Source organism: Olea europaea, chromosome 14 (genome assembly GCF_002742605.1).
Source record: "Olea europaea var. sylvestris chromosome 14, O_europaea_v1, whole genome shotgun sequence".
NCBI classification, from domain to species: Eukaryota; Viridiplantae; Streptophyta; class Magnoliopsida; order Lamiales; family Oleaceae; genus Olea; species Olea europaea.
The window spans coordinates 1,008,243-1,033,033 of record NC_036250.1 but is presented as its reverse complement, the minus strand read 5'-3'; the positions used below and the strand labels follow the sequence as shown (position 1 = coordinate 1,033,033).

At 39.2% G+C, this 24,791-nt stretch overlaps 1 protein-coding gene across 1 annotated transcript; it reads right to left on the bottom strand.

The window, feature by feature from the left end:
• Nucleotides 1–7,678: 7,678 nt before the first annotated feature.
• On the bottom strand, nt 7,679–10,672 carry LOC111408706 (aldehyde dehydrogenase-like). Its single transcript, XM_023038456.1, has 10 exons — nt 10,407–10,672; nt 10,004–10,072; nt 9,811–9,907; nt 9,463–9,669; nt 9,276–9,391; nt 9,067–9,171; nt 8,756–8,928; nt 8,562–8,652; nt 8,335–8,484; nt 7,679–8,166 (listed from the first exon to the last, which is right to left on the bottom strand). Exons 1-10 carry the CDS (start codon nt 10,581–10,583, stop codon nt 7,936–7,938), a joined length of 1,416 nt encoding a protein of 471 aa, XP_022894224.1. The 5' UTR covers nt 10,584–10,672; the 3' UTR covers nt 7,679–7,935.
• Between the last annotated feature and the right edge of the window lie 14,119 nt (nt 10,673–24,791).

Sequence of the window (24,791 nt, the reverse complement as noted above, 5' to 3'; positions counted from 1 at the left end):
GAGCATCACCTAGGACGTCGGCCATGACCATGTCAGCTATGATTACATGGATGTCCCGGGGCTCTACCTTTTTGATGGAGCTTAGATAGCATTCTCTCGAGCCTCTTTGGTCGCCTCTCACCATTGCCACCCCATTTTCTATTGGAAATTTCATGCATAGGTGGTGGATGGAGGTGACTGCTCCCAGTTGCTTTAGGGCTGGTCTGCCCAACACCCCATGGTAGGCCGACCGGCTGTCGACGATGAGGAACTCCATGAAGTTCATCGTTGTTCATGGGGATTCTCCCATCTCCACTACTAGTGTTATCTTTCCCCTCGAAGTGATGATATCTCCGATAAATCCGTACAATGGAGTGGTGGTGGGCGTCAGCTGATGATCCAATATCATTTTATCAAAGGCGGATCCGAATAGAATGTTGACGGAGCTGCCGTTGTCAACTAACATTCGTTTGAGCCCATTCCTGGCTATGACAGCCCTCACCACAAGTGCATTGCAATGGGGGTAATGAACTCCCTCTACGTCCTCCTGGGTAAATACAATGGGTGGAACCTGGTTTCTTCGGGAGCTACTACCTACAATGTAGCTTGTCAAAGGGGGGTGTTTAGCCTCCCAAGCATAGTTCTTTTTGGAGTTTCGTGTTTCACCGCCAACATACGGACCTCCAAATATGGTGTCCACCTCATGGATAGAGGCTTCATCTCGAACTTGTCGGTTTCTTTGGTGCTTACGCCCTTTCCTGGGCCTCTCCGCGTCATGCTCCCTTCACCGTGGGGATACATCCCTTTGACGGGGAGCGACCTCCTCACGTCCATGTCGATTGTCGTGCCTGGACGGGGGCCTATTTGCCTGGGGTGAATCATGTCTGTCTCTAATGGGTTCCTACCGAAAACGTTGTACATAGTCTCTACAATCTGCTGTGTTATGCCCTAGGACCTGTGGTGTACACAGTATCCTGGGGGCTTCGAATTTGACCTATTTCTAGGTCCAGAGCCTCGACCTCGGCCTCTCCCCCTATGGGGCATCTCCTGAGCCCCCATCTGATGGGGGTCAGTAATTGGGTTGACATCTTCATATGCCAAGGTGGGAACCGCATTCAAAGTGGTGGTGGCAAGTGCTTGACCAGAGTTCTCATTCCCGGCCTGGTTCATCTGGTAGCCCATCAGGTGGGAGGTCGGGCCTCTACCGCACTATCGTTGAGGAGGCGGGAGGCCTCTACTTGCCCTGTTCCTATGCTCAATCAATTCTTCGTTGATGATCTCCCTTCTCATCATTTCGAGTAGAGCGTCATAGGTGGTGGGGTCTTGATTCTGCACTTCTCTCCAGAATAAGGTATTCATGTTCAGACCTCCCCTTAGTACGGATAGTGCCTCTCGATCACTGACTTGTACGCAGTACGTCATCTCATCGGTGAAGCGTGATAAAAAGCTCTTTAGGGACTCCCCATGTGCTTGCCTCATGTGCTGGAGACGTTGGATAGGGGCTTCTCCTTTGCTCACCGCGAACCTCTTCAAGAATGTTGTCTTGAACTCGGGCCAGCTTCTAATGCTCCCAGGTGGCAATCTGCTATACCAAATTTCAGCCACACCACTAAGCGTTAAATGGAAGGCTCAGCACTTCAAGGTTGGGGTGGCGCCCCTTAGGCTCATGTGAGTTTTATAAACATTCAGATGCTTCTCTGGGTCGCCTCTTCCGTCATACTTTGGTATTTTTGGCATAACATAGTGGTTCGAGACCTGGGCATTCCTTAGTTCCCTTGAGAATGGTAGGTTCTCATCGTCATCCTCCAAGTCGCAGGACCTCTGCTGTTCATCAGAGTCGTACTCATCAGCCTCATGCCCCAGTTGTTGGTGAGAGGTCCCGGGGAGATCCCTAGCCTCTTCCTCCCTCCTCTGTCGCCTATTTCTAGGCGGAGCAACACGGGGGGCATTTTCTTGCCTTCTCTCCGCCTGCTGGGGCATTGTAGGTGGAGGAGGCGGCCTTATCCAAGGCTGTTGAGCCTGCTGTTGCCTTAGCCTCGGTTCGGCAGGGCTAATTCTGTCAAAAACACTTCCTGCCCTCCTTTGTCTTGGATCTTTCTCATACGGAGGTGGGAAATTATCATGGCTCATTTGGACCTCGGTGGGTTGGCCAGAAGCGTAGTTGGAGGAAACATCAACTTCCACTTCCCTTTCAAATGGGCTTCCACCTCGACCATAGTTTGGCGTAGCAGCTCTATGACTTTGGACTTTATCCTCTTGCTGGTGGTGCCCTTAGGGGGCATATGGAGGAATGGGGAAGCCTCCCTGGCCCTACATTTGGGCCATAAGCTCCCTCATAGCCAAATTTTGGCTAGCAATATCCCTCATGTTGGCTGCCATGGCGACCATTTCTCTTGATAATCGTGCCGTCACACGCATCACACCTCTTCTTTGGTGGTGGTGGAGTCTCTGCCGAGCTGCTGGGGCAGCGGGCTAAGGAGGCACGTTCGTGTTTTCTCTTACCCTCCTGGGGGGAGTATCTTCATTGGAGCTCATTTTCTTTTGTCAGACTTCAGTTTTCGCTAAGTAATGGGGCTTCCTCCTGTTCTTTTCCAAGAACAAATCCTTTTTCAAGGGGGGTTGCCCAAATGTCCTTTCAGTAAGCTTTTACCACAAGGTTGCTCGTGGTTATGGTATAGTTTCCCACAGACAGCGCCAATCTGTTGACCCCAAAAGTGTTGCCAATAGATGCCGGTCCCACCCGCGCACACGTGGGCGAATTCCAACACGCTAAGACACGTAGACGGTCTAAAACGAGCGATTCAAAGGGCATGGGAGTAGCCCAAAGACGCGGGACAGTGACGTTCGGAATCCGGCGGGTTGTTCGTGATCCGATTGTACAATAATTACCAACCAGTGTTCGTAAATGTATATGTGAATATGTGTAAACTCGATTTGTATATTGCAAGTAAAATGAGAGAGAGAGAGAGAGAGAGAGTTGAGTAAAGTGTAGTTCTTTGTATTGATTCTTGCATTCGTCTCCTGATGTTACACAAGAGAAGTATTTATAGTGATACATGCGAAATGAGAGCCCTTGGATGAGGTGGCACGTGGCTTCATCTCTTTGATTCAAACATCTTTTCCTAGGCAGGGGGCTTGACTTGCTAGCTTGCTGCCCATTTATTATTTGTGCAGAGCCTCCATGCTAGTGACAAGACTTGACCTTTATGCTTATGACAAACGTTCCATCAATCATTCTAACAAGATCTTTGTGTAGACGATCTCTTGGGAGAAGTGATTGTGGAGGATGCTCCCATGTAGTTCGGAGGCCCTTGTATCAGTTTCGGGGCTTCGGCCATTTCATACAATACTTCCACTTGAGGGCTTCAGCTAGCTTCAACCAGCTTCAGTATCATGGCTTCGGCTCATAGGCATCAACATGTGGACCTCGGTTACTCTAACAGGCCTCGGTAAAGGGGCATGCCTCGGATAGTGGACTTCGGCGTGAAGGGCTTCAGCATAGCCCACCTCGATAATATATGCCACCTCGATTCGAGTGTCACGTGGTTCGGCCTGAGTAGGCCATTGGCCCAAATAAGTTGGCCAAGTATGACAACTCGGAACAGTAATAACATCGACAAGAAATAGAATTGTTGAAGCAATTCTTCTGCCAGGATAGACAGGAGAGTAATAACATCGACAAAAAAATCTATTTTGATTTAAAAGCCTAAGTGTAAAATCAAGCTCGGAACTTACAAATTGGTTTTATCCCATTGACCTCCATGTACTATCTTACCAAAAACCTTCTCATCGTCCATTAATTTTGTCAAGCAATTGAAATGGTTGGGATTCACAATGCGTGATAGGTATAGCGATTTCAGAGGTTCCCCTCCATAGAATTTCTTGTGTTATAGCAATGGAGAGGAGAGTTGAGAGAAGAGAGGCAGCCAAAAGAGAGGGAAGCCATGTGAGGTTGTGAGTGAGATTCAACCATTGTGATATATTTTTCTTCCTCTCCATACCTTTGTGGATTGTTAACACCACCACCCTTCTCCTTTGTGGGGTTAGAAAGAAAGATTGCAGTTTAAAGTGAAAGCGAAAGTCTCGGGTCTAGCAGAGGTAAATCGGTGTTCGTTTAATTATTTTCTGAGCCCGAAATTAAGATTTATCAAGGGATTTCCACTACACTCTCCAGTTCAGATGTCAAAGCATCTATCTGATAAGAAATTACTTTAGAAGTTATTGAAAGAAATTCAATATCCAAGTTGATTAAGTTATCCCGATTTTCAATCAAATGGGAAAGCTTACCAGCTTTGAAGCAAACGCTTTTGTAGTTATTACGTAATCAGGGGACACATGTTTTGCCTGCAGTTTGAAGCCACTTGCCTCCAATTATTCGTCTTGTGGCAACCTTGAAAATACAGAATAAAGACGGTAAATATAACAACATACGATAGCTTAGGCTCCATAAAAGTTAATAATTAATAATGGAAAAATCATTACTTCTAAATTTAAGTTCTTATCAATAACTGTAACACCTTGAATTTTTCTTACTATTTTTCATATGGGACCTAAACTTAATATTGATTATTTAACAAATAAAATAGTACATGAGCCTTATCGTCACACTAAAGTCCAAAATTTAAAGTAATACATGCAACTCACTCATTTGCATAAATGATTTATTTTGATTATGTGTACTTTTAGAATTTTACCGTAAGTTACTTGGGTCAAATAATTAAGTATTTCAAAAAGTTGACAAAAATATATCGATATTATACTCATTTTGTAGGTCGTGTTAAATAGCATATATAGAGCTCAATAATAAATATTTTTAGAATAGTTTTACCCGAGTTATTTTTATAGAAAAAAAGTATTCTAAATTTTATAAACAAAATATAAATAATAATAAATCAAAACTTTCTTTCAATTCATACAGCTACATTGGAAATTGAAAATAACATTATAATATCTTAAACGTAACTAGCTTATTAAACTTGATAACAATTAATTTAATTCATCTCATCAATTTTCTAATTATATCAAATGCCTTTGGAATTCGAAGGTTGAAACTGATATGACATTTGGTGACTTCATGTTACAAGCCAAATTATATATATAGGCGATCTAACTAGATTATAATCCTCAGAAAAAAGGGCGCACTCCCTATAAATTCAATACACACAATCTATTCTATTCTACGAGTCATATTTTCAAATTTTATTTTGGTGTCATTGAGGTAAGAATACATAGTACAAAATGGTAAAATCTTATTTCATGATGTTCATATAAATTTTAGCATGAAATACTTTTAAGGCCTTTGGGTCTTTTTATGTTAAATCCTACGGGATGGACTGTTAGGTCGAATATATTAAATCTTACGAGATGAATCGTTTGGTCATATATGTAAATTCTACGGGATATAAGAATTCTTATGAAATTTCTTGAGCTATTGGATGTCGTGATCAGTTTGCTCTAAACGTTAGAAATGTCGGTATGTCATGTCATTTTATATTCATACTCTGTTAATAAGAATGTGCACATATTCTTACTGAATGTTTTTAAAAAATATTCACTCTTACAATAACTTTATAGATGAGAACCGATTATGTGAACGTGTGGAAGATTGATGAGGAATGTTTATGGGGTCACCAAGTAAAGTTTCCAAAAAATATAATTGTCAACTTTAATTTGAATAATATCTTTATATTAATGCATGTTATTTAATGTTTGACATTTTATATTAAATATTAAATTAATAGTTTGGAATGGATGAAATTTTTACTTAAGTTGTTATTTTATTATTATCGAATTATCAATCACATTTTTAATTTTCAACACTTAATAAAAGTGATATTTCCGCTTAAATTAGATGAATGAGATTTTGGTAACACCTCGAGCCTATTTTTATAAAAGAATAAAATAATGAAGATGAAAAAGATTTCAAAGCGTTACAATAACCACCAGAGATTTTCCATCGAGCTCCAAAAAAATCACGGGCGTAAGTTGCTTTACAGCATCAGCTAATACAATACATCCCACCTTTCCATTTCCTACAGAATTAGTTGTTTGAATACATAGTAAGTTAGGTCGAAAATGCAAAGTCAAAGTCATATGAATGTGAACAAATAGGTTGGGCGCCTAGATCAGAAAGTTACAATTAAGATATGATAGCATTCAAGATCGAATGAGAAATGTGAAAAATAGAAAATAAAAAAAGTAGAAGAAGTTGACAATTAAGTTGTGAATTTATGAGAATGATGCAATGGTTTATACATAAATACATTTTTCGAGTGATGATTGAATCATATCTTGATTTGAGAGAGTACTCGAAAAAATCTCGATTCATATTGATATTAAAGAGTATCTCAAAGTCATCTACCTAAGTAAATAACCATTTCCTATGAACATGAAAGCGAAGGCATTATTTTGTGGTGAACAGTATTTGTTACAAGTGTACAATTACTATCTAGAGATAGAGTTCGAATAAGACAATAGCCACATCATGTTTCTGTCCGATTGTATCAAAATATAAGATTTTAATAAAAGTGAGTTAATCTAAATCAAGATTGCATATCTTATCATCATAGGCGTATTTATTTAATTCCCAAAGATCCCATCAGGTTCCAATAATTTATTTCTTAATTTAATCGAATCATTTAGCCTAACAAGACAAAAAGTTAAAAGATAGACAATAACATTTTAATTAAGATTTTTTCAGTTGTAATTTTTTTATTTTCCAATTACTCTTATAAATACTTTAATTTACTTAATTATAATTATATGCTTTGGATGTTGGTAAGGTACATTTGGCAAGGATGTAACCCTATAAATTTCTTGGGCATTTCACAAATATTTCATTTTATTAGGTGAAATTGACCTACCCTAAAAACGTTATAATAATGGTAATTCATAGTATGATTGTATTCATCTTTAACGAGTTCATATAGTTTTCTTAAATCAACCCTTTTGACAACCAGTTTATAATTGCTCGACCACCTAGATCTTAAGTTGCTCGTGTGAAATAATAATTGTAGACAAATTGGACAGAAAAAGCGCATATTGTATTATGTTTTTACTAACTTTTAACGTGCACAATAATAACTTACAAAATATATAGAAACAAGAAATGCATGAAATGAATACGATTGAGGAAAGAGTTAGACTCTCTATTTAAAATGAAATTGTTTGCAATGGTGCATAGAGTTTGCCGGCACCCAATACACAATGACCACTTCCCGAGATAATCGCACTTCAAGAACAAATCAAACAGCATTTTGTACTCTATTTTAATGAAACTGGACATTCAATGAATGCAGAAATTGTAGGCTCTACAATCATATGGGGTCTATATATAATGCACAAAAAGTTGTATACGAAAAGAACATGTTGTTGAAAAGAACGTGCTATCAGAAAAATCACGTATATAACTCTCTCTTTTGAACATATTCTAGAAGAAAAGATATCACTGACACTTGCCACGATCTATTTAGAATATTCCATCATATGCTAATTATATTTCCAAGAATTTCCTTGTTTTAAATGGCTCGCTTTCTAACTTAATTTCTCATTCACTCAAAATTGGTGTTTAGCAACTAAATATACTGCAATGATCTACTCACAAAGTAAATAATGTTCGGCCTTCAAACCCTGGTAATTGGCAAAATAATCTTTGCATTGAGACAAGGCAAAAAACATACAAGCTTTCTTAGGATGCATACATCATAAAAGTAAAATCAAATGTAGGTAAATCCCGGGAATTCAAAAAGGAACAAAAATTCTTGGTTTGATCCCATGAATTTTGACAACTAAATTTTACTAAAGTGGTTTCATTAACTCCCGAGGTATTACACATCTATTAGTCACACATTACATTATTATTTTCTATGTCTACAAAGCACGAACATAGTTTGGACCTTTTACTGCCACTCATTGAAGCATTCATGCATACACAGAGAGCCGAAACATAGTTGAATCTTACCAACCAAATAAAGCTCGGAATACATCAATTATATTCCCATCTAGAAAAGCCTTAAGAAATCGTTGTTTCTCGGGGGTGTAGGGTGGGTACCTTGCAGCTACCTCCCCAGCAAAACTGCGTCGTAAAACAGGCTTCTTATGGCTGAAAGCATCAAAAGAGTATTTCCCATGGTATGACCCCATTCCGCTTTCCCCTACGCCTCCAAATGGTAAAGTAAGAGTCGCACTCTGCGCCATCATGGCCGTCTATTAGTCATTTTTTCATTTTGATAAACTAATCAATCATCGTTAAAAAAATCAAAAGTACAGCAAAATCGCGACACGCAATATTATAGGCATTTGTTCGAGCGTACAAAAGGCTTTTGCATGGATTGCAACTCGAGGTAGAACGCTTACGTGCAGAGTTGTTTCATTAATGGACAAACCCCCTGCTGAGACACTTTCTACGAACTCCCCCTTTAGCATTTCGTCATTCGTGAATAAATAAGCAGCAAGTGGCTTTTCTCTAGCATTGATCACATTGAAACTATCTTCAATTTTGTCGACCTTCAAAAAAGAAAAGATTAAATCAGTATTACTAATGATGCTCTGCCAAATTTGTTACCAGATAATCCAAAATTTACCGTGATGATGGGAAATAAAGGACCAAATATCTCCTCGTTCATGATCAGAGAATCTTCAGAAACATCCAAAAGGATAGTGGGAGCAATCTTTCTGCCACGATAGAACGACACACGTGAAAATCAACAGAAAATCTTGTTTAATTTAAGATTGTTGCCAAAGAATGTAGAGTATAAAATTGTGCTTAGGAACTCACAGAGTGGTTTTATCTCGTTGACCTCCATGAACTATCTTACCAGAAACTTTCTCGTCGTCCATTAATTTTGTCAAACGATTGAAGTGGCTGGAATTTATAATGCGTGACAGGTCTAGTGATTCCAGTGGTTCCTTCCCATAGAACTTCTTCAGTTCCCGTACCAGAGCATCGACCTGATGATAAGTGATATCGAAAGTTAACAACACAAAGAAATTTAACAAGTGGAGGTGGCACCAATTAAGGATAAATTGAACAACGATGGCTTAGGTGGTTGGGACATATAAATCTTCAATCAAAAGGGGAAAACTTACCAACTTTGGAGCAAACTCTTTCGTAGTTAATATGTAATCAGGGGAAACGCAGGTTTGTCCGCTGTTACTACCCCACTTGCCTAAAATTAACCGTCGTGCAGTAACCTTAAAGAATCAGAATAACGATAGTAAAACAAACAGCACGTGTTGGTTGTAGCTCCATAAGAATTTGGAAGTGGAACTAACTAGTTAATAAAAGAAACCATTACTTCTAAATTTGTTTTTGTATCGACGATCACTGGACATTTTCCGCCAAGCTCCAAAATAACAGGCGTAAGATGCTTTGCAGCAGCAGCAGCTACAATACGTCCCACCTTTTCACTCCCTGATGCAAACTATCAAAAACTATACACAAAGCCATAAAAAAATACGCAGAGTAATTGGATTCGTTAATACCTGTATAGATTATTTTGTCCCATTTTTGCTCAAGCAATGCAGTTGTTTCAGGCACGGCACCTTCTACAACTTTCACGGCCGAAGAATCCATATATTCCCCGATAAGCTTTGAAAGCAGTGAGGACGTGGCAGGGGCAATTTCCGAGGGCTTCAACACTACAGTATTACCAGCTGCTATAGCTCCAATGACAGCTTCAAAAGATAACACTAGAGGAAAAAGGAATCAAAAGATAATACCCAGACTATGTTAAGAAAGAAATAAAAGAAACTAAAATCTTATCTATGACCTATCAAATGTGCCCTCAAGAATAAACGAATGAACATCACAGAGAAACATAATCAACATACCAAAAGGATAGTTCCAAGTTGATATGACCAATATGACACCCAAGGGTTCTGAAACTAATTCAGCTGATGAGGGAAATGTGATTAATGAGGTTTTTGCCTGCGACCAACCACAAGTGTTAGAATCAAGTTTTACCTTATTCGACTGATAATCAAGAGAACAATTTGGAAATTTCTATACTCGAGAAAAAGTTACCTTTTCAGGAGTCATCCATCGACGTAATTCCTTCAACGCCAACTTGGCCGATTTTTTCACGCCACAAATCTACATCACGTATAACGGTAATCAGATGTAGAAAATGAAAAGATGAAAGAAGGGACAACTTAAAGCATAGTACAACTTTCCACCAAAAACTTCAATTTCCATGAAAAAAGGATCCAACAAAAGTACAACTTTGCACCAAAAACTTCAATCGCATGTTTATTACACAATATAGAATACGACTCAACGAAAGAATAAACAAAACTTTAGCCGAACTATTGAACATTCACCTAATATGGAGTTACACTTTGATAGAATAATGTTACCGATCATTAGTAGAGATCATCACTAGTCTAATACGTACTCATAAGTAAAAATGAGAATGAAATGATGTGACCTCGTAGAGAATGGCTTCATGTTCTGGTTTATTGAGGTCGGAACGAAGAGCTTCAATTATATCTTTCTCATGTTCATTGGTTAGTTTCAAAATTGCCTTAAACTGAGATACCCGCCATTCATAGCTTTTGGTCTTGCCACTCGCAAAGGTTGCTCTCAGCTCCGCCACCACCGCCATACTATAAGCGCTCCACTCTCAAGTGCATCTATGTGTCAATATTCTTGTTTGTGCTGGAAGGAATTGAAATTGGAGATAGATCTTATAATTATTTGAAAAACTCTGTTTGATATAGGCTTTTTTTTTGTAAAAATAAATTTTAGAATAATAAATTGACGTGAAATGAATGGTTGAGAAATAAGAAAAGTTTTTGATTTACGTGTAATATTATTTTAATAAATAATATGAGGTTGAAAAAAAGAGAGAGAAAAATATATTTTGAAAAAAATGACTACCAAACGAGGTTTCAATAAGCTAATCTCAAATCCTTTCCATTAATAGAAGACTCTCCAAACAAGTTTGCATTTCTATATTTTTCTTTATTATTGGAAATGAATAATTTTTTTTATTGGATTAAAATGAATATGATAAGTGATAAATTATGTGAGGCTGGCAAGGAGTGACAGAGACCACATAAACCGTATGTAGACGGATTTGAGGTTAAATAGAGGCGCTCGTGTAACTCGTGGTCCTTTTCGTCTTTTGTCCTATTACCACTGGTCACATTATTTGGTTAAGCCATTCTGATGGACTGTTGCAGAAAAATCAAGAAATAAAATTTTAATAAAATATTGTTCACCGTGCACGTCACATTTAACACACATAAATTTATTTAATTACGACTTTGATCACAATCCACACATGTATCAAATGTGGCAAAATGTGGGTTGTGTCGTCCAGATAAGGATGGACCACCCTCGGCTGCGAAGTACAGACAAAACTAACAAGACTCGGTTGCTTGTAGCATAAATATAACTTACTCGCAAGTTGATCATATCCAAGCTGATTAAAGTATTGACGTGCCAGAAGCATCTCAAGTGCAAGACAACGTGAGAAATGAGGTCACAAAGACGTTGATATGCAAGTACACCTTAATTATCAGGCTATCAGAACAACAGAACCTAAACTACTCTTGGCCAAAATCTCGAGGAATACAACATAGAAACAACAAGAATAACAATAACAAGCAACCTTCTTCATCTAAGTTGTTTATCATAAATTGAAACTGTTTTTCAAAGTTCTACATTTTCCTGAAGTTGTTATACCAATGTTGAAAAGGGATTCTTTAGTTCTTTTCTTGTTTGTAGTGGGAATCAAGCTGATTTCCAATGGAAAGAAAGTGAGTGAGTCAATGGGTGGGGTTGAGTTTCAAAGGGCTTCAGGAGGTTGCACGACTCTCTTGGATATATTGCATGTAAACGAAGAAAGAGGCCTCATTAGGAAAAGATGTTTAGATTTCACAGCCAAATGGTTGGTGGTGATATGAGATTCAGTCAGTTTCAAGTTAGTAGGGGGCCTAGGATCATTTTGGCCTTTTATGAAGAAGTGGATGGAGGAATTGTACTCGTCAACCAAAGAACGACAAACTTTTTCCCGTTCTTTAATATTTGGAACGATAGACTCGGGTAAATAAGATTTGGTAGTATATATTAGCTCTTCGGGATACACCTTTTCAACTACAGATTCAGAATTACTTTAGGAGAAAGCCATCTTATGGGAAATAGTTAAAATAAGGACCTCTTTCTTTTATTAGCAATTAAAACTTTCAAAAAAACCTACAAGAAAGATAAGCCCTTGACTCTAAATTGCGCTGCAATATCACAAAGTGATGATATGTCGCTGGGCATTGTCAAGTAGCGACATAAATCCTATAACCTAGCTACTCTTATGTTTGAGCATTTAAATAAAACCATTTCGAAAGCCATTTAAGTGACATCTCATATCGGGTAGCTTTGGTGTGTCCATTTTGAAAATAAGAAATTCCCCCTTAATGTTATTTGAAAAATCTGTATTTCGTGCCAATTACTAGTTAACACCTTAAGGTTACTTCGTGCCGGAATTCGTGCATATATAAGGTCGGGAAGGCAATCTGTGATTTAAGGGAGTGGTCACGAAATTATTTCGTTCGATTTAAAACCCACCGCAAGTGTACGGTTTGTTAACAAGTAGTAAAATAGATTATGAGTTCAAGTATCGATCCCACAAGGATTGAATTAATTCAAATCAATCTAATATAATCTAAACCGAAACACGAAAGTAGGATTTATGTGTTGTAATTTGACTAAGGAAAATGTGAATTATGATGCAATTATTAGTGAGAACTTATACTAAATGCAAAATGACCTGAATGTAATTTATGAGAATTTAAGGGGTTAATGAATTACTAACGCACTAGGATCACGAATTCCAAGCAATACCCGTTCAATTTTCAATTATGCAAATTTAACACACAGTCCCACAAATGATGAATCAATATTTCTATTTTAATTTAGCGATCTCTCTCGAGCAATGTCAAACCTACCCCAATATGTGATTCGACTATATTTCTATGACGAATACTAACATACAGAAATGCATTATGATTTCATGAATATTCAACAATTCACACAAGGCATAGAGATATATTTCTATCTGCTATAAGACCCTATGATGATTTATACTATGTCGAGCCTATTTTCCTTTTTTCGAATGCATAAAACAGCCACCAAAATCATATAATTACGTGCACAATAATAATATGAAAATAAAAATGTAATAAATCATTCAATTCCGGAACATGTGTTTAAATATGTCAAATATCCAAATCAAAAATCAAACGTAGTATTGCAAGGTTCATCGATCTCCTAACAATAAAAAATCTAGCCTAACATGCTAAAAAGAAGAAAATACAAAAATAGTTGAAGAAACGTCATCACTCGAATCAAGTTTCAATCAAATCTTCACTTGGCGCGATATTTTCCTCTTGTTCTCTCTTCGTTTTCTCCTTCAAAATCTCCATTTTTCTTGTAAAAGCGGTGTCCCCTTCATTCTGGTCAAGTTTTCGTTTATATAGGACCATAAAAATCTTGTTTCCATAAGAGTTTCGACGGAATAAGGAAACTGCGGATTTGGCCAAGAAATACTCTATGCAACCGCATAGAGCATCTCTATGCGGTCGCATAGAGTAAAAGATTTGTGAGAAATAATTCTCGGTTTGCCTCTATGCAGCCGCATAGAGGGTAGCACTATGCGGTCCATCTATGGAAAAAGTCCATTTTAGTCCTTCTACTTGAATCCTTCACTTCTTGGCATTTTTTCTTCATTCTTTCCATTCCATCATCCCAAGAATATCATCAATTGGCATTTGGCTTAATCAATTTCTCGATTTGTTCATCGGGTCAACTTTTGGATAATTGCACCTTGGTCCCTGAACTTTCACGTTGCGTCATTTTAGTCATTTTTCACGTCTTTTCTCCTGAATTTCACCATATTCATCGGTGTTCCCTATAATTCACAATATAACGAGATTAAGTCACAATTCAATCATTTTGCTCGTTATTAAGTCATATTTGTGACCTAAGTAAGTATGCAAAAACGCACTTATCAAACCCCCCAAATTTGAATTATTGTTTGTCCTCAAACAAGATAATGACTTAATTCTGAACAAACATGGCTTAATACCCTGCTGTCGCTCATGATTGTACTAAGTATTTGACTTTATGAAAACTTATCAGTGTAAAAATGACATCAACATTTACCTGTTAAACGCATATTTGACGTGTGTGTGTGAATTCATGCCAACATATCAGGTTCATGATGAATTTGAATTCCGACCCCAAGTGGTCAAATGTATCCTTACTCGCTCGAGAGATACACAACCCCCCAAACTTATTTTTTTCGCTCAATTATCCCAGGGTTGTGTCTTAAGATTAAGAATTTACATAGCTGTAGTCATCACCCTCTCGTAGTTTGAATTGATCTCACTATCACAAGTTCACATGTCAACAAGTGAAGGCTCTCCTCAGTTTGATTGCTTCGACACTCAAGATTAAACTAGGTTACTTGCCTCGCCTCAAAGGTATAGTTTCTTCAACCAAATGTCCAAGGGCTTTTCTTTATGTTATGGTTTCTCTTTTGTTTTTCTCACTTTCCTCTAATTTTTCTGATTTTTTTTTATCATCTTCTTATTTGCTTTCTATATAACCTACGTAACGAATTTTAGGTCGGTGACTCCCAAACCAGTTGGCTTTAGGGTACCAAGTTTTAAACCCTTGCAGGCTTATTCACTCGAGTTATAAAGGCTCGATCAGATGACTTTTTATTAACCTCTTTCCCTCTTGCTTTTTATATAACCCATGTATCGAGTTTTGAGCCGGTGACTCCCAGGCCAATTGACCTTGAGGCACCAGATTTTGAAATATCATTACAGACTTACTTGCTCGAGTCATAAAGGCATGAAAAGAAGTGTCTTATTCTCACATATTAGTTTTATGCCCTTATTGTTCTAGACATTTAGTTTTCAAAATCATCCCTCAATTTAAGATTTTCACCTAATCTTCACCCCACTGGTCTAGGCAATCCACACAATAAAATTCATGCACGGAGCCCCCGCTCATCTCAATGCTCCCCTATAATAGCTCAATCATCACCAAACTGTCTTAAGGTCATTTACGGGTTAATTCAATAGAGGGTTATCATTTCTTACCTACTTTATGCTCAAAATCCAATCATTCACCTAACATGTCAAGCATGAATAGCGTGTATAGATGATGTCAAGTATTGCATCAACAAGTATCAGTTAGTCTAGTTAACACCAGATCCAAAGTTTTTGCAGTTTAAACTAGTCCAATAATAATATCATAACTAGAAAGGTTATCAAGCCCACACAAGTATACATGAAAAGACTTAAAATAAACTGAATAAAATGCAAGAATTTTTTTTAACACTCATTATGCACACATTATGCAATAATGGAATACAGATACTGATGAACACAGATAAAGATTTAAAATTATGTCACCCCCAAACTTAATTAATACATTTTCCTCAATGTAAGATTAACGAAAGATTAAAGACATAATTTTAAGGACAAAATGAAGAAGGAAATTCAAAATGGGGTAAACAATACTCTCCTGATCAATATGGTGGCTTTGATGGAAGGTTGGGTCCTGCACGATCATCTCTAGGAGGGGGAGGAAGGCGGGATAAAGTTTCTCTCAATATGTCAGACTACTAGGTCTGCTCCACCTGCATAGCTTGAACTCTGGTCTCCAAACTCCCTAGACGGTCCCATGTCTCGTTTATCCGCCACTGTATACCATCCATCCTGCCAACGTACATGCCCAATTGCCCATCAAAGGTACTCATCTGTCTTTACACTGCAAGGGACTCACTGCTGGCAATGGAAGCGAAGTTTCTTGTGGTTGCCATATCGGTCTGCACCTGCTGGATGGTGGTACTCAGTGCTCCAAATGAGTGCTAAAGACTCTGCATGTCCCGACTGTGTCCTGTCATAGTGGCAAACATCTGCCTCAATAACTGGGTATCCATGTCAGCCGGTAGTAGAGGAGCTTGTGGCATTTCAAAGTCCTCGGCTGCTTGTCCTTCCTCAGCCGGTTGCTGTCGACGTCGCTCGTTTTCCAACTTCTGTTGATGTTTAATTCTAGTTTGGTCCTGGGTCTCGAGTGCGAGGCGCTTGATATAGGGACTTGGTTTCTCTGGTGCCTCCCCAGGCTGAACTTGTATGCCTGTAGCTCTACAAATCCCACTTATCAAACTTAGGAAAATCAGCGAGGCGTGTCTGTCTCCCCATACGCCTGTAATGTGTATCTGGTTATAGATGTAAATGGCCAAGTCAATCTTGTTTCCCCGAACTAAATGATAGATAAACCCCGCCTTTTGATTTGTGAATGTCGTCCTATGGGATATGGGCTTGATGTTGTGGCATATGAACAACCATAGGATAGCTATAGATGGGGTGAGGTCAATCTGATACCAATCTGCAGTAGGGAGAGGCCAAGCATTTTCACGTCCCAGTAATACTTCTGCAACCTCAATCCAGTTGAAATCATGCAGGACTGGGACCACATTAGTCCAGGTTAGCTGATAGTAGTCATGAATTACTTCTGGTGAAAACATGATTCATTTACTCCGAACCCATGTTTGATGCAGATGATCTGATCCAGGCGTGTCGATTTCTGTATTAAAGTTGGCATAGAACTCTTTCACCGGATTTTCATATACTGGATGCGGTCTTTCAATCACTTTCTCCCAACCACAGTTGTGGATTAAATAAACCAATTCAAAACTCGGGAAATCTTCCAACTTAACTGGCCTTTCGGGGATGAGTGCCCACTCACGGACAACATTAGCATAACGGGCTGCTTTGTCTAAAGATAGAAATCGCCTGACACCCCCCTCGGGCTCCTTAGTCCGGGCTGTGCCAAATGTGGAACCAACCTTCTCTTTTTCTTTTGATGTTCTTTTTGGAGGGATCCTGCAAATGTGTAAACATAACATTCATTAAACTTCGTGTTGAAAAACGAGAAAGGGAATGAGATTTGCAAGACATGTATTTCACAAATCCCCCAAACTTGCTTCAACATGCGTATATAACTCCTTGGTGCACTCTTTAAAACATGATATTCAAGATAGTGTAAATAGTGTGCCAATATCAAAAACTAAGAAAATTAGGCCTAAACATGTACATTTGAAAAATTGGACCCATGACCAAGTGCGCGTGTTCGGCCTCGGACATCATCGAAAAAATTGAAATTTTCCCGGGCATATGAAAGTCTTCAATGAGGTTTACCATATATTCAAATTTCAATTCAATTGGACTTCGTTTGGTGTGTCAACTGATGGTGTGAAGTAAGGGACATAGGGTGCCGTGACATGCCGTGACCTAGTCATGTGCCTATGTGTTGCAAAATGGGTTTGATGTTTCACATGGCCTTTCATGTGTATAAGCAAGGGGTAATATGCAAACTTCTAGAAAACATGCTCAAGAACGTATAAGAAATGCAAAATAACAACAAACACACAAACGGAGCTCAAAACATCCTAATTATGTCAAGTGACCCATGGTCAAGTGTGCACTTTCACCCCCGGACATCAACGAGAAAAATTGAATTTTTCCCGAGCAACCTCCAGGCATATGAAAGTACGTAGTATGGAGTGGCACATATTCAAATTCCATGCCCATTGGATGTCGTAGGGTGCTTAATTCAAGGGACGAAGTGGGTGCTGTGAAGTGACGTGAACCTAACATGGGTGCTTACATGTGCGTGGTTGGTGAGTGAATGCTTCTAGCTCAATTTCTATGGCTTTTGATCACAATGTGTATGTGAATGTATATATTCAGAATGTCAAATGCGGGATTGCATAAAATGCACAACCATCACTTAGGTAATTTATTGAACATGTTGTGTGCAATAAATTCAACACCATTCTATGAATACTTGGCAAATTATATTCACCTACAATGCATAAACATAAATCAATGCCATAAACCAAGCCTACTTACATCCTTTCAACTCAATTCCCAATTGTAAATTGTGAGTAACTTACAGACCAAAGTCTAAATAAGGAGAAGGAATAAAGTTCATACCTTTTTCGCCTTGGGTTTGTGTGATGAATGCGGGAATGATAGAAGAAATGAAGGAGGGTTTAGGAATGTTTTTGGGTGCGTGTGTGTTAGATAGGAATTTTTGGACCTAAGGTTTGAGAGAGAAATGTGAGAGGGAAATGAGGAAAAATGAGTTGGAGTGAGTCGGTCATGGGTTAAATCCATGATCGGATCACTACTATGCGGCCGCATAGTTGATACCTATGCGGTCGCATAGTGAAAAGATTTTTCCCCTTTTTTGTTTCGATTGGGGTCTATGCGACCGCATAGACATCATGTCTATGCGATCGCATAGACAAAAAAAAAAATTTTAATAAAACAAAACATAATGAAATACAAAAATTTATTTTCCCTCATTGAATTCTCTAGTACACATTTCCCATTTAAATTTTTGAAAACGTCATTTTGTCTTGAAATGCGTGAATTATACTCTCACTTACCCAAAACCATTTCAAACTTACCAAACATGTGTTCAATGCCTAGGCTTTATTTGGACGATACTTAGATTCTATTGACATGCATGGATGAACGATGACCTAAAAAAAATGTAAAAGCAAAAAATTAAAAAACTCCTAAAATAATGTGAAAAGTAAAATAAATCGAAGGATACAGTGGGTTGCCTCCCATCCAGCACTAGGTTATAGTCGATAGCTCGACTTTACCGTATTGCATCTTCTGGTGGTTTAAGCTGAACGGTAGACTTTTCCTTTGAGAAATCGTCGCCTTAATAGTGCTTCAAACGTTGTTCATTGACCTTTAATAACCCCTTGCTGTCATGAGTGATCTCAATTGCCCCATGTGAAAATACCTGTGAAATAGTATAGGGACCAGACCATCTCGATCGCAACTTTCCTGAAACAGCTTAAGCATAGAGTTGTAGAGTAGCACTTTTTGCCCCACCTTAAATTCACGCCCCTGAATATGCATATCATGTCACTTCTTTGTGCGTTCTTTGTAGAGTCTTGAACTTTAGTAGGCCTCCATTCTGAGCTTATCCAGCTCGTTAAGTTGTAATAGACGTTTTTCACCTGCAACCTTCAAGTCCAAATTCAATTTCTTCATTACCCAATAAGCATGGTATTCTATCTCAAGAGGTAAGTGGCATGCCTTCCTGAAAATCAGTCGATATGGTGACATCCCTATAGGAGTCTTGAATGCAGTCCTATAGGCCCACAAGTCGTCGTCCAGCTTCTTAGACCAATCTTTTCGTGAAGAGTTTACTGTGACTTCGAGTATTTGCTTTAATTGCCTATTGGACACTTCAACTTGTCCGCTGGTTTGAGGATGATATGCAGTGGCTACACGATATTTAACGTCATATTTAGTCAACAACTGTTCAAATTAACGATTGTAGAAATGTTTGCCCCCGTCACTGATTATAACTCTCGGTGTGCCGAAGCGGGTGAAAATATTTTTCTTTAAAAAATCAATCACCACCTTCCCATCGTTGATAGGCAATGCAACGGGTTTTACCCACTTCAATACGTAATCCACAGCCACTAATATGTATTGATTAGAGAATGATGGGAGAAATGACCCCATGAAGTCGATCTCCCAGACGTCGAATAGTTCCACCTCCAGGATACTGTTCAAAGACATTTCATTTTTCCTAGATATATTACCGTTGCGTTGACATCGATCACACTTTCACGAATTCAAAAGCATCCTTAAACAACATAGGCCAGTAAAAACCTGATTGAAGGATCTTCATCGCTGTTTTTGAAGCATCAAAATACCCTACATATGTAGATGAATAACAATGTTCTAATATCAAGAGCACTTCTTCCTCAGGTACTCAACGACGAACGATTTGATCAGCTCCCCGCCTGTATAGAATGAGATCCTCCCAAAAATAATATTTCAATTCAGTGAAAAATTTCTTCTTCTGGTGACTTGAGTAATCTGGCGGAATGATAGACCTGATTAAGTAGTTAACTATGTCAGCCTACCAGGGTGCCTCCCCCACACCAAAAATCTGTTCATCTGGGAAGACTTCATTGATTTCCACGGTCTCTGTCTGCCATGTGGTCTCAAGTCGAGACAAGTGGTCTGCTACCACGTTTTCACTGCCCTTCCTATCCCTGATTTCCAGATCAAACTCTTGAAGCAGCAGTGTCCAACGAATGAGACGTAGCTTAGCATCATTCTTTTCCATTAAGTACTTGATGGTTGCGTGATCTATGTAAACGATGACCTTTGACCCCACAAGATATGATCGAAATTTGTCAAAGGCGTAGACTACGACAAGGAGTTCTTTCTCTGTAGTGGCATAGTTTAATTGAGCGTTGTTCAATGTCTTACTTGCATAGTAGATCACGTGAAATATCCTATTTCTTCGTTGTTCCAATACGGCCCCAATAGCAAAATCACTGGCGTCGCACATTAATTCAAATGACAGGTTCCAATCCGGTGTGATGATCACGGGTGCTGAAATCAACTTCTCTTTCAAGCTGTTAAAAGCCAGCAAACACTCATTTGTGAACTCAAATATTGATTCCTTCATCAACAAACAGCGCAGTTGTTTAGTAATTTTTGAGAAATCCTTTATGAACCTTCTGTAGAACCCGGCATGCCGAGAAAGCTACGAACACCTTTCACTGATGTTGGTGGCAGTAATTTCTCGACCACCTGAATCTTTGCTCTGTCCACCTCAATACCCTTTGCTAAGATTTTGTGTCCTAACACGATACCCTCCTGTACCATAAAGTGACATTTCTCCCAATTCAATACCATGTTGGTCTCTGTATACCGCTGTAACACAAGACTCAAATGTTCCAAACACTCATCAAACGAAGACCCAAACACTGAGAAGTCATCCATGAACACCTCGATGAATTTCTCAATCATATCCGAAAAGATAGCCATCATGCAGCGCTAAAAAGTGGCAGGAGCGTTGCATAAACCAAAAGACATCCTACGATATGCAAAGGTACCCTAGGGGCATGTGAAAGTTGTCTTCTCCTAATCGTCAGGCGCTACTGAAATCTGATTATACCCGGAGTACCCATCCAAAAAATAGTAATACGAGTGCCTTGGTAGTCTCTCCAACATCTGATCAATGAACGATAGTAGAAAATGATCCTTTCGAGTAGCAGCGTTTAGTTTGTGGTAATCGATGCAAACTCTCCATCCAGTAACTGTTCTTGTAGGAATCAACTCATTTTTCTCATTTTGCACCACTGTGATACCCCCCTTCTTTGGAACAACCTGCACTGCACTAATCCATGCACTATCTAATATTGGATAGATGATGCCTGCGTCGAGCAACTTCAATACCTCAGCCCTAACCACTTCCTTTATGTGTGAATTCAATCTCCGCTGACCATCAATACTTGGCTTGAATTTTTCCTCCATGAGTATTTTGTGCATGTATAGCGACGGGCTGATCCCCTTGATATCTACAATTGACCATCCAATGGCTGTTTTATTCTCTCTCAGCACCCGAAGTAGTATCTCTTCCTCCACTTCACTGACAGTATTTGAAATAATAACTGGGAGGGTAGAAGACTCCCCCAGGTAAGCATATCGAAGGTGTGGTGGCAATTGTTTGAGTTCCAACTTGGGAGGTTGTTGAATAGATGGCACTGACTTTGAAGTCCTAGTTCCCAGTTCTTCGAAATGACGCTTGCGCATATATGGTGGATTAGTTTCTAAAAATCGTGCACATGTTTCAATCTCACTTGAATCAGTGTGAGTGGATTGAGAATGTTCAATGCATGCCTCGTATACATCGGAAGGATGATGTAGTCGAAATGTATTTTGAATTATTCCGTCAATTACATCGATCTGGAAACAGCTGTCTAACTCAGTGGGAAATTTCATTGCCTTGAACACGTTGAAAGAGATTTGTTTTTCGCCAAGCCTCAATATAAGCTGCCCTTTCTGAACATCGACAATAGCTCTTCCAGTAGCTAAGAAGGGTCGCCCCAATATGAGTGGAACATCCTTATCTTCCTCCATGTCTAAGATGAGAAAATCGGCTAAAAATATGAACTTTTCTACTTTTACTAACACGTTTTCAATGATCCCTCTTGGATGTGTAAGGGATCGATCTGCTAACTGTAGGGTAACTGTTGTGGCTTTAGCTTCTCCCAAGCCAAGTTTTCTGAAAACAGAGAGAGGCATCAAATTAATACTTACATCTAAATCACACAAAGTTTTATCAAAATGACAATTTTCAATAGTACAAGGTACAGTAAAACTCTCTGGATCCTTTAGTTTTGGAGGCAGCTTTTATGGATTCTGGCACTGCATTCCTCAGTTAGCATCATTGTTTCGTTTTCTTCTACCTTTCGCTTGTTAGAGAGGATATCCTTTAGGAATTTTACATAACTCGGCATCTGAACAAGTGCCTCAGCAAATGGGATATTGATGTGTAATTTCTTGAAGACTTCAAGAAATTTACTATATTGCTGATCCAATTTATTCTTTTTCAACCTCTGTGGGAATGGAATAGGTGGCTCATGAGGATTGATAAAATTGGTAGTTGTACCCCGTGATGTATTGGAACTCTTCTTGGCAACATCCCCTGTTGTTCGTTCAATCTGTTCCACAATCTCGTTATCTGAGGTTGGTGCTGATTCCTTGCTAGCTAACAGTCTTTTTATATGTATCTCCGATAGTTGTACTCCACTTCTGGTTGTTATAGCTTTTGTGTGCTCCTTAGGATTGATTTCAGTGTTGTTGGGTAGGTTTCCTAGTGCTCTACCTGTCATGGAGATTGCCATCTGTCCCATTTGTGTCTCCAAATTTTTGTTTGCAGCACTTTGGTCTTGGAGAGTTGCGTCTGTCTTTTGCATAAACTGATTGTTGGCCTCCATGTACTGATTAGTCGTTGTCATGAACTTCTCAAACATCTCTTCCAATGGTGGCTTTTTATCCTGCTGCTGAAATTGACCTTGTGGTCTGTTTTGATTCTGGTTGCTACATGAGAAGTTTGGGTGTTTTCTCCAACCCTGATTGAAGGTTTCTAAATGTAGATTGTTCTGTTGGCGTTGACCCCATTGCACAAAATCTGCATGTTCAACCCCCTGTGTGAGAATTGGACAGTTGACAGTATTGTGGTCTGCTCCACATTCTTCACAGCTTGGCTTCTTGACTTGTTTTGCATTGGCGGTCTGTGAAATGCTCTCAACCTTATGGAACAAGGAGTCTATCTTCGCGGATAATGCTGAGTAAGTATCTACTTCATAAACCCCCGTCGTTCTCTTCTGAACTACTCGATCTGTAGACCACATGGCTGAAGTTGTATCCATTCTCTCAAATAGATCCCATGCTCCGTCAATTGTTCTTATGGAGACGGACTAGTCGGATGATGAGTCCACCATGCTCTTGAAGGATGGAAGTAATCCAGTGTAGAAAAATCGGATTTGTGTCTTCTAATCAAAGCCATGTTGAGGACACTCCCTTAGCATATTTTTGAAGTGATTCCATGCCTCTTCAAATGATTCGGACTCGCCTTGGTTGAATATAGAGATGTCATGCCGCATTTTCGCTACCTTAGCTGGCGAGAAGAACTTGGTGCAGAATTTGTGGGCTAACTCGTTCCAAGTGGTGATGCTTGTGACGGGAAGTAAATCCAGCCATTTAAGTGTTTTATCCCACAAAGTGTGTGGAAACAATCACAGTCTTATAGCATCATCTGAGATACCCTAGTACCTAAAGTGTTCACACATGTCGAGAAATCGGGATATGTGTGTATGTGGATTCTCACTAGCCATCCCATGGTATTGATGCCGATTCTGAAATAGTTGAATTACACTTGTTTTCAGCTGAAAGTTCGGTTGCCCAAATGAAGGATACACAATGCTAGATTGACTCTGGACCACCAACGGTGCCATGAAGTCCCCAAGTACCATATTCCCTTCATCTTCAACCTCTGCGCCTTCGCTGAGGTGAATTACCAGACGATTTTGCTCGTTAGCCATCTGTTGTTGCTGTTTTTGGTCTTTTTGAATTTGCTGTGCTTCTCTTTGCCTGTGATGAAATGTGCGTTCGATCTCTGGATCAATGGAAATCAAGTCTCGATCAGGTGCTCTTTACATACAAGCCCTAAGATAGCACAAATAGTACAAAATTAAATTAAAGTAAACAAGAAATTAAGTCTAGTAAGCTAACTACTACTAATCTAGATAAGTTCGAATTAGTGTCACAATAGATAAAATTAAACTAAATTTCAATCCCCGGCAACGGCACCAAAAACTTGGTCACGAAATTATTTCGTTCGATTTAAAACCCACCGCAAGTGTACGGTTCGTTAACAAGTGGTAAAATGAATTATGAGTCCAAGAATCATCCCACAAGGATTGAATTAATTCAAATCAATCCATTATGATCTTAACTGAAACATGAAAGTAGGATTTATGTGTTGTGATTTGACTAAGGAAAATGTGAATTATGATTAGGGATGTAAACGAGCCGGGCCGAGCCGGCTTGTGAGCCTAAAGTTTCGGCTCAGGCTCGCCCCGGTTAAAATGGCCGAGCTTTTTTGCGGGCTCGTGCTCGGCCAAAAAAAAAAGGCTCGGCCCGAGCTTTTGCTCGGACTTTTTACAGGCCGAGCCGGGCAGGCTCTTTTTTTTTTTTTCCTAAACTAAAAGGAACTGCTGCCTTTTAGAGGCAGCAAAACTGCCTTTAAAAGGCAGCAGTTTAGGCAGCAAATTTAATTTTTAATTATTATTATTTTTAAAAGCTCGTGAGCTCACGGACCGGCTCGGGCAAGGGCCGTGTCTCCAAAATGGGGCTCAGCCCGAGCCCCGAGCCGAGCCACGGGCGGCCCGGGCCGG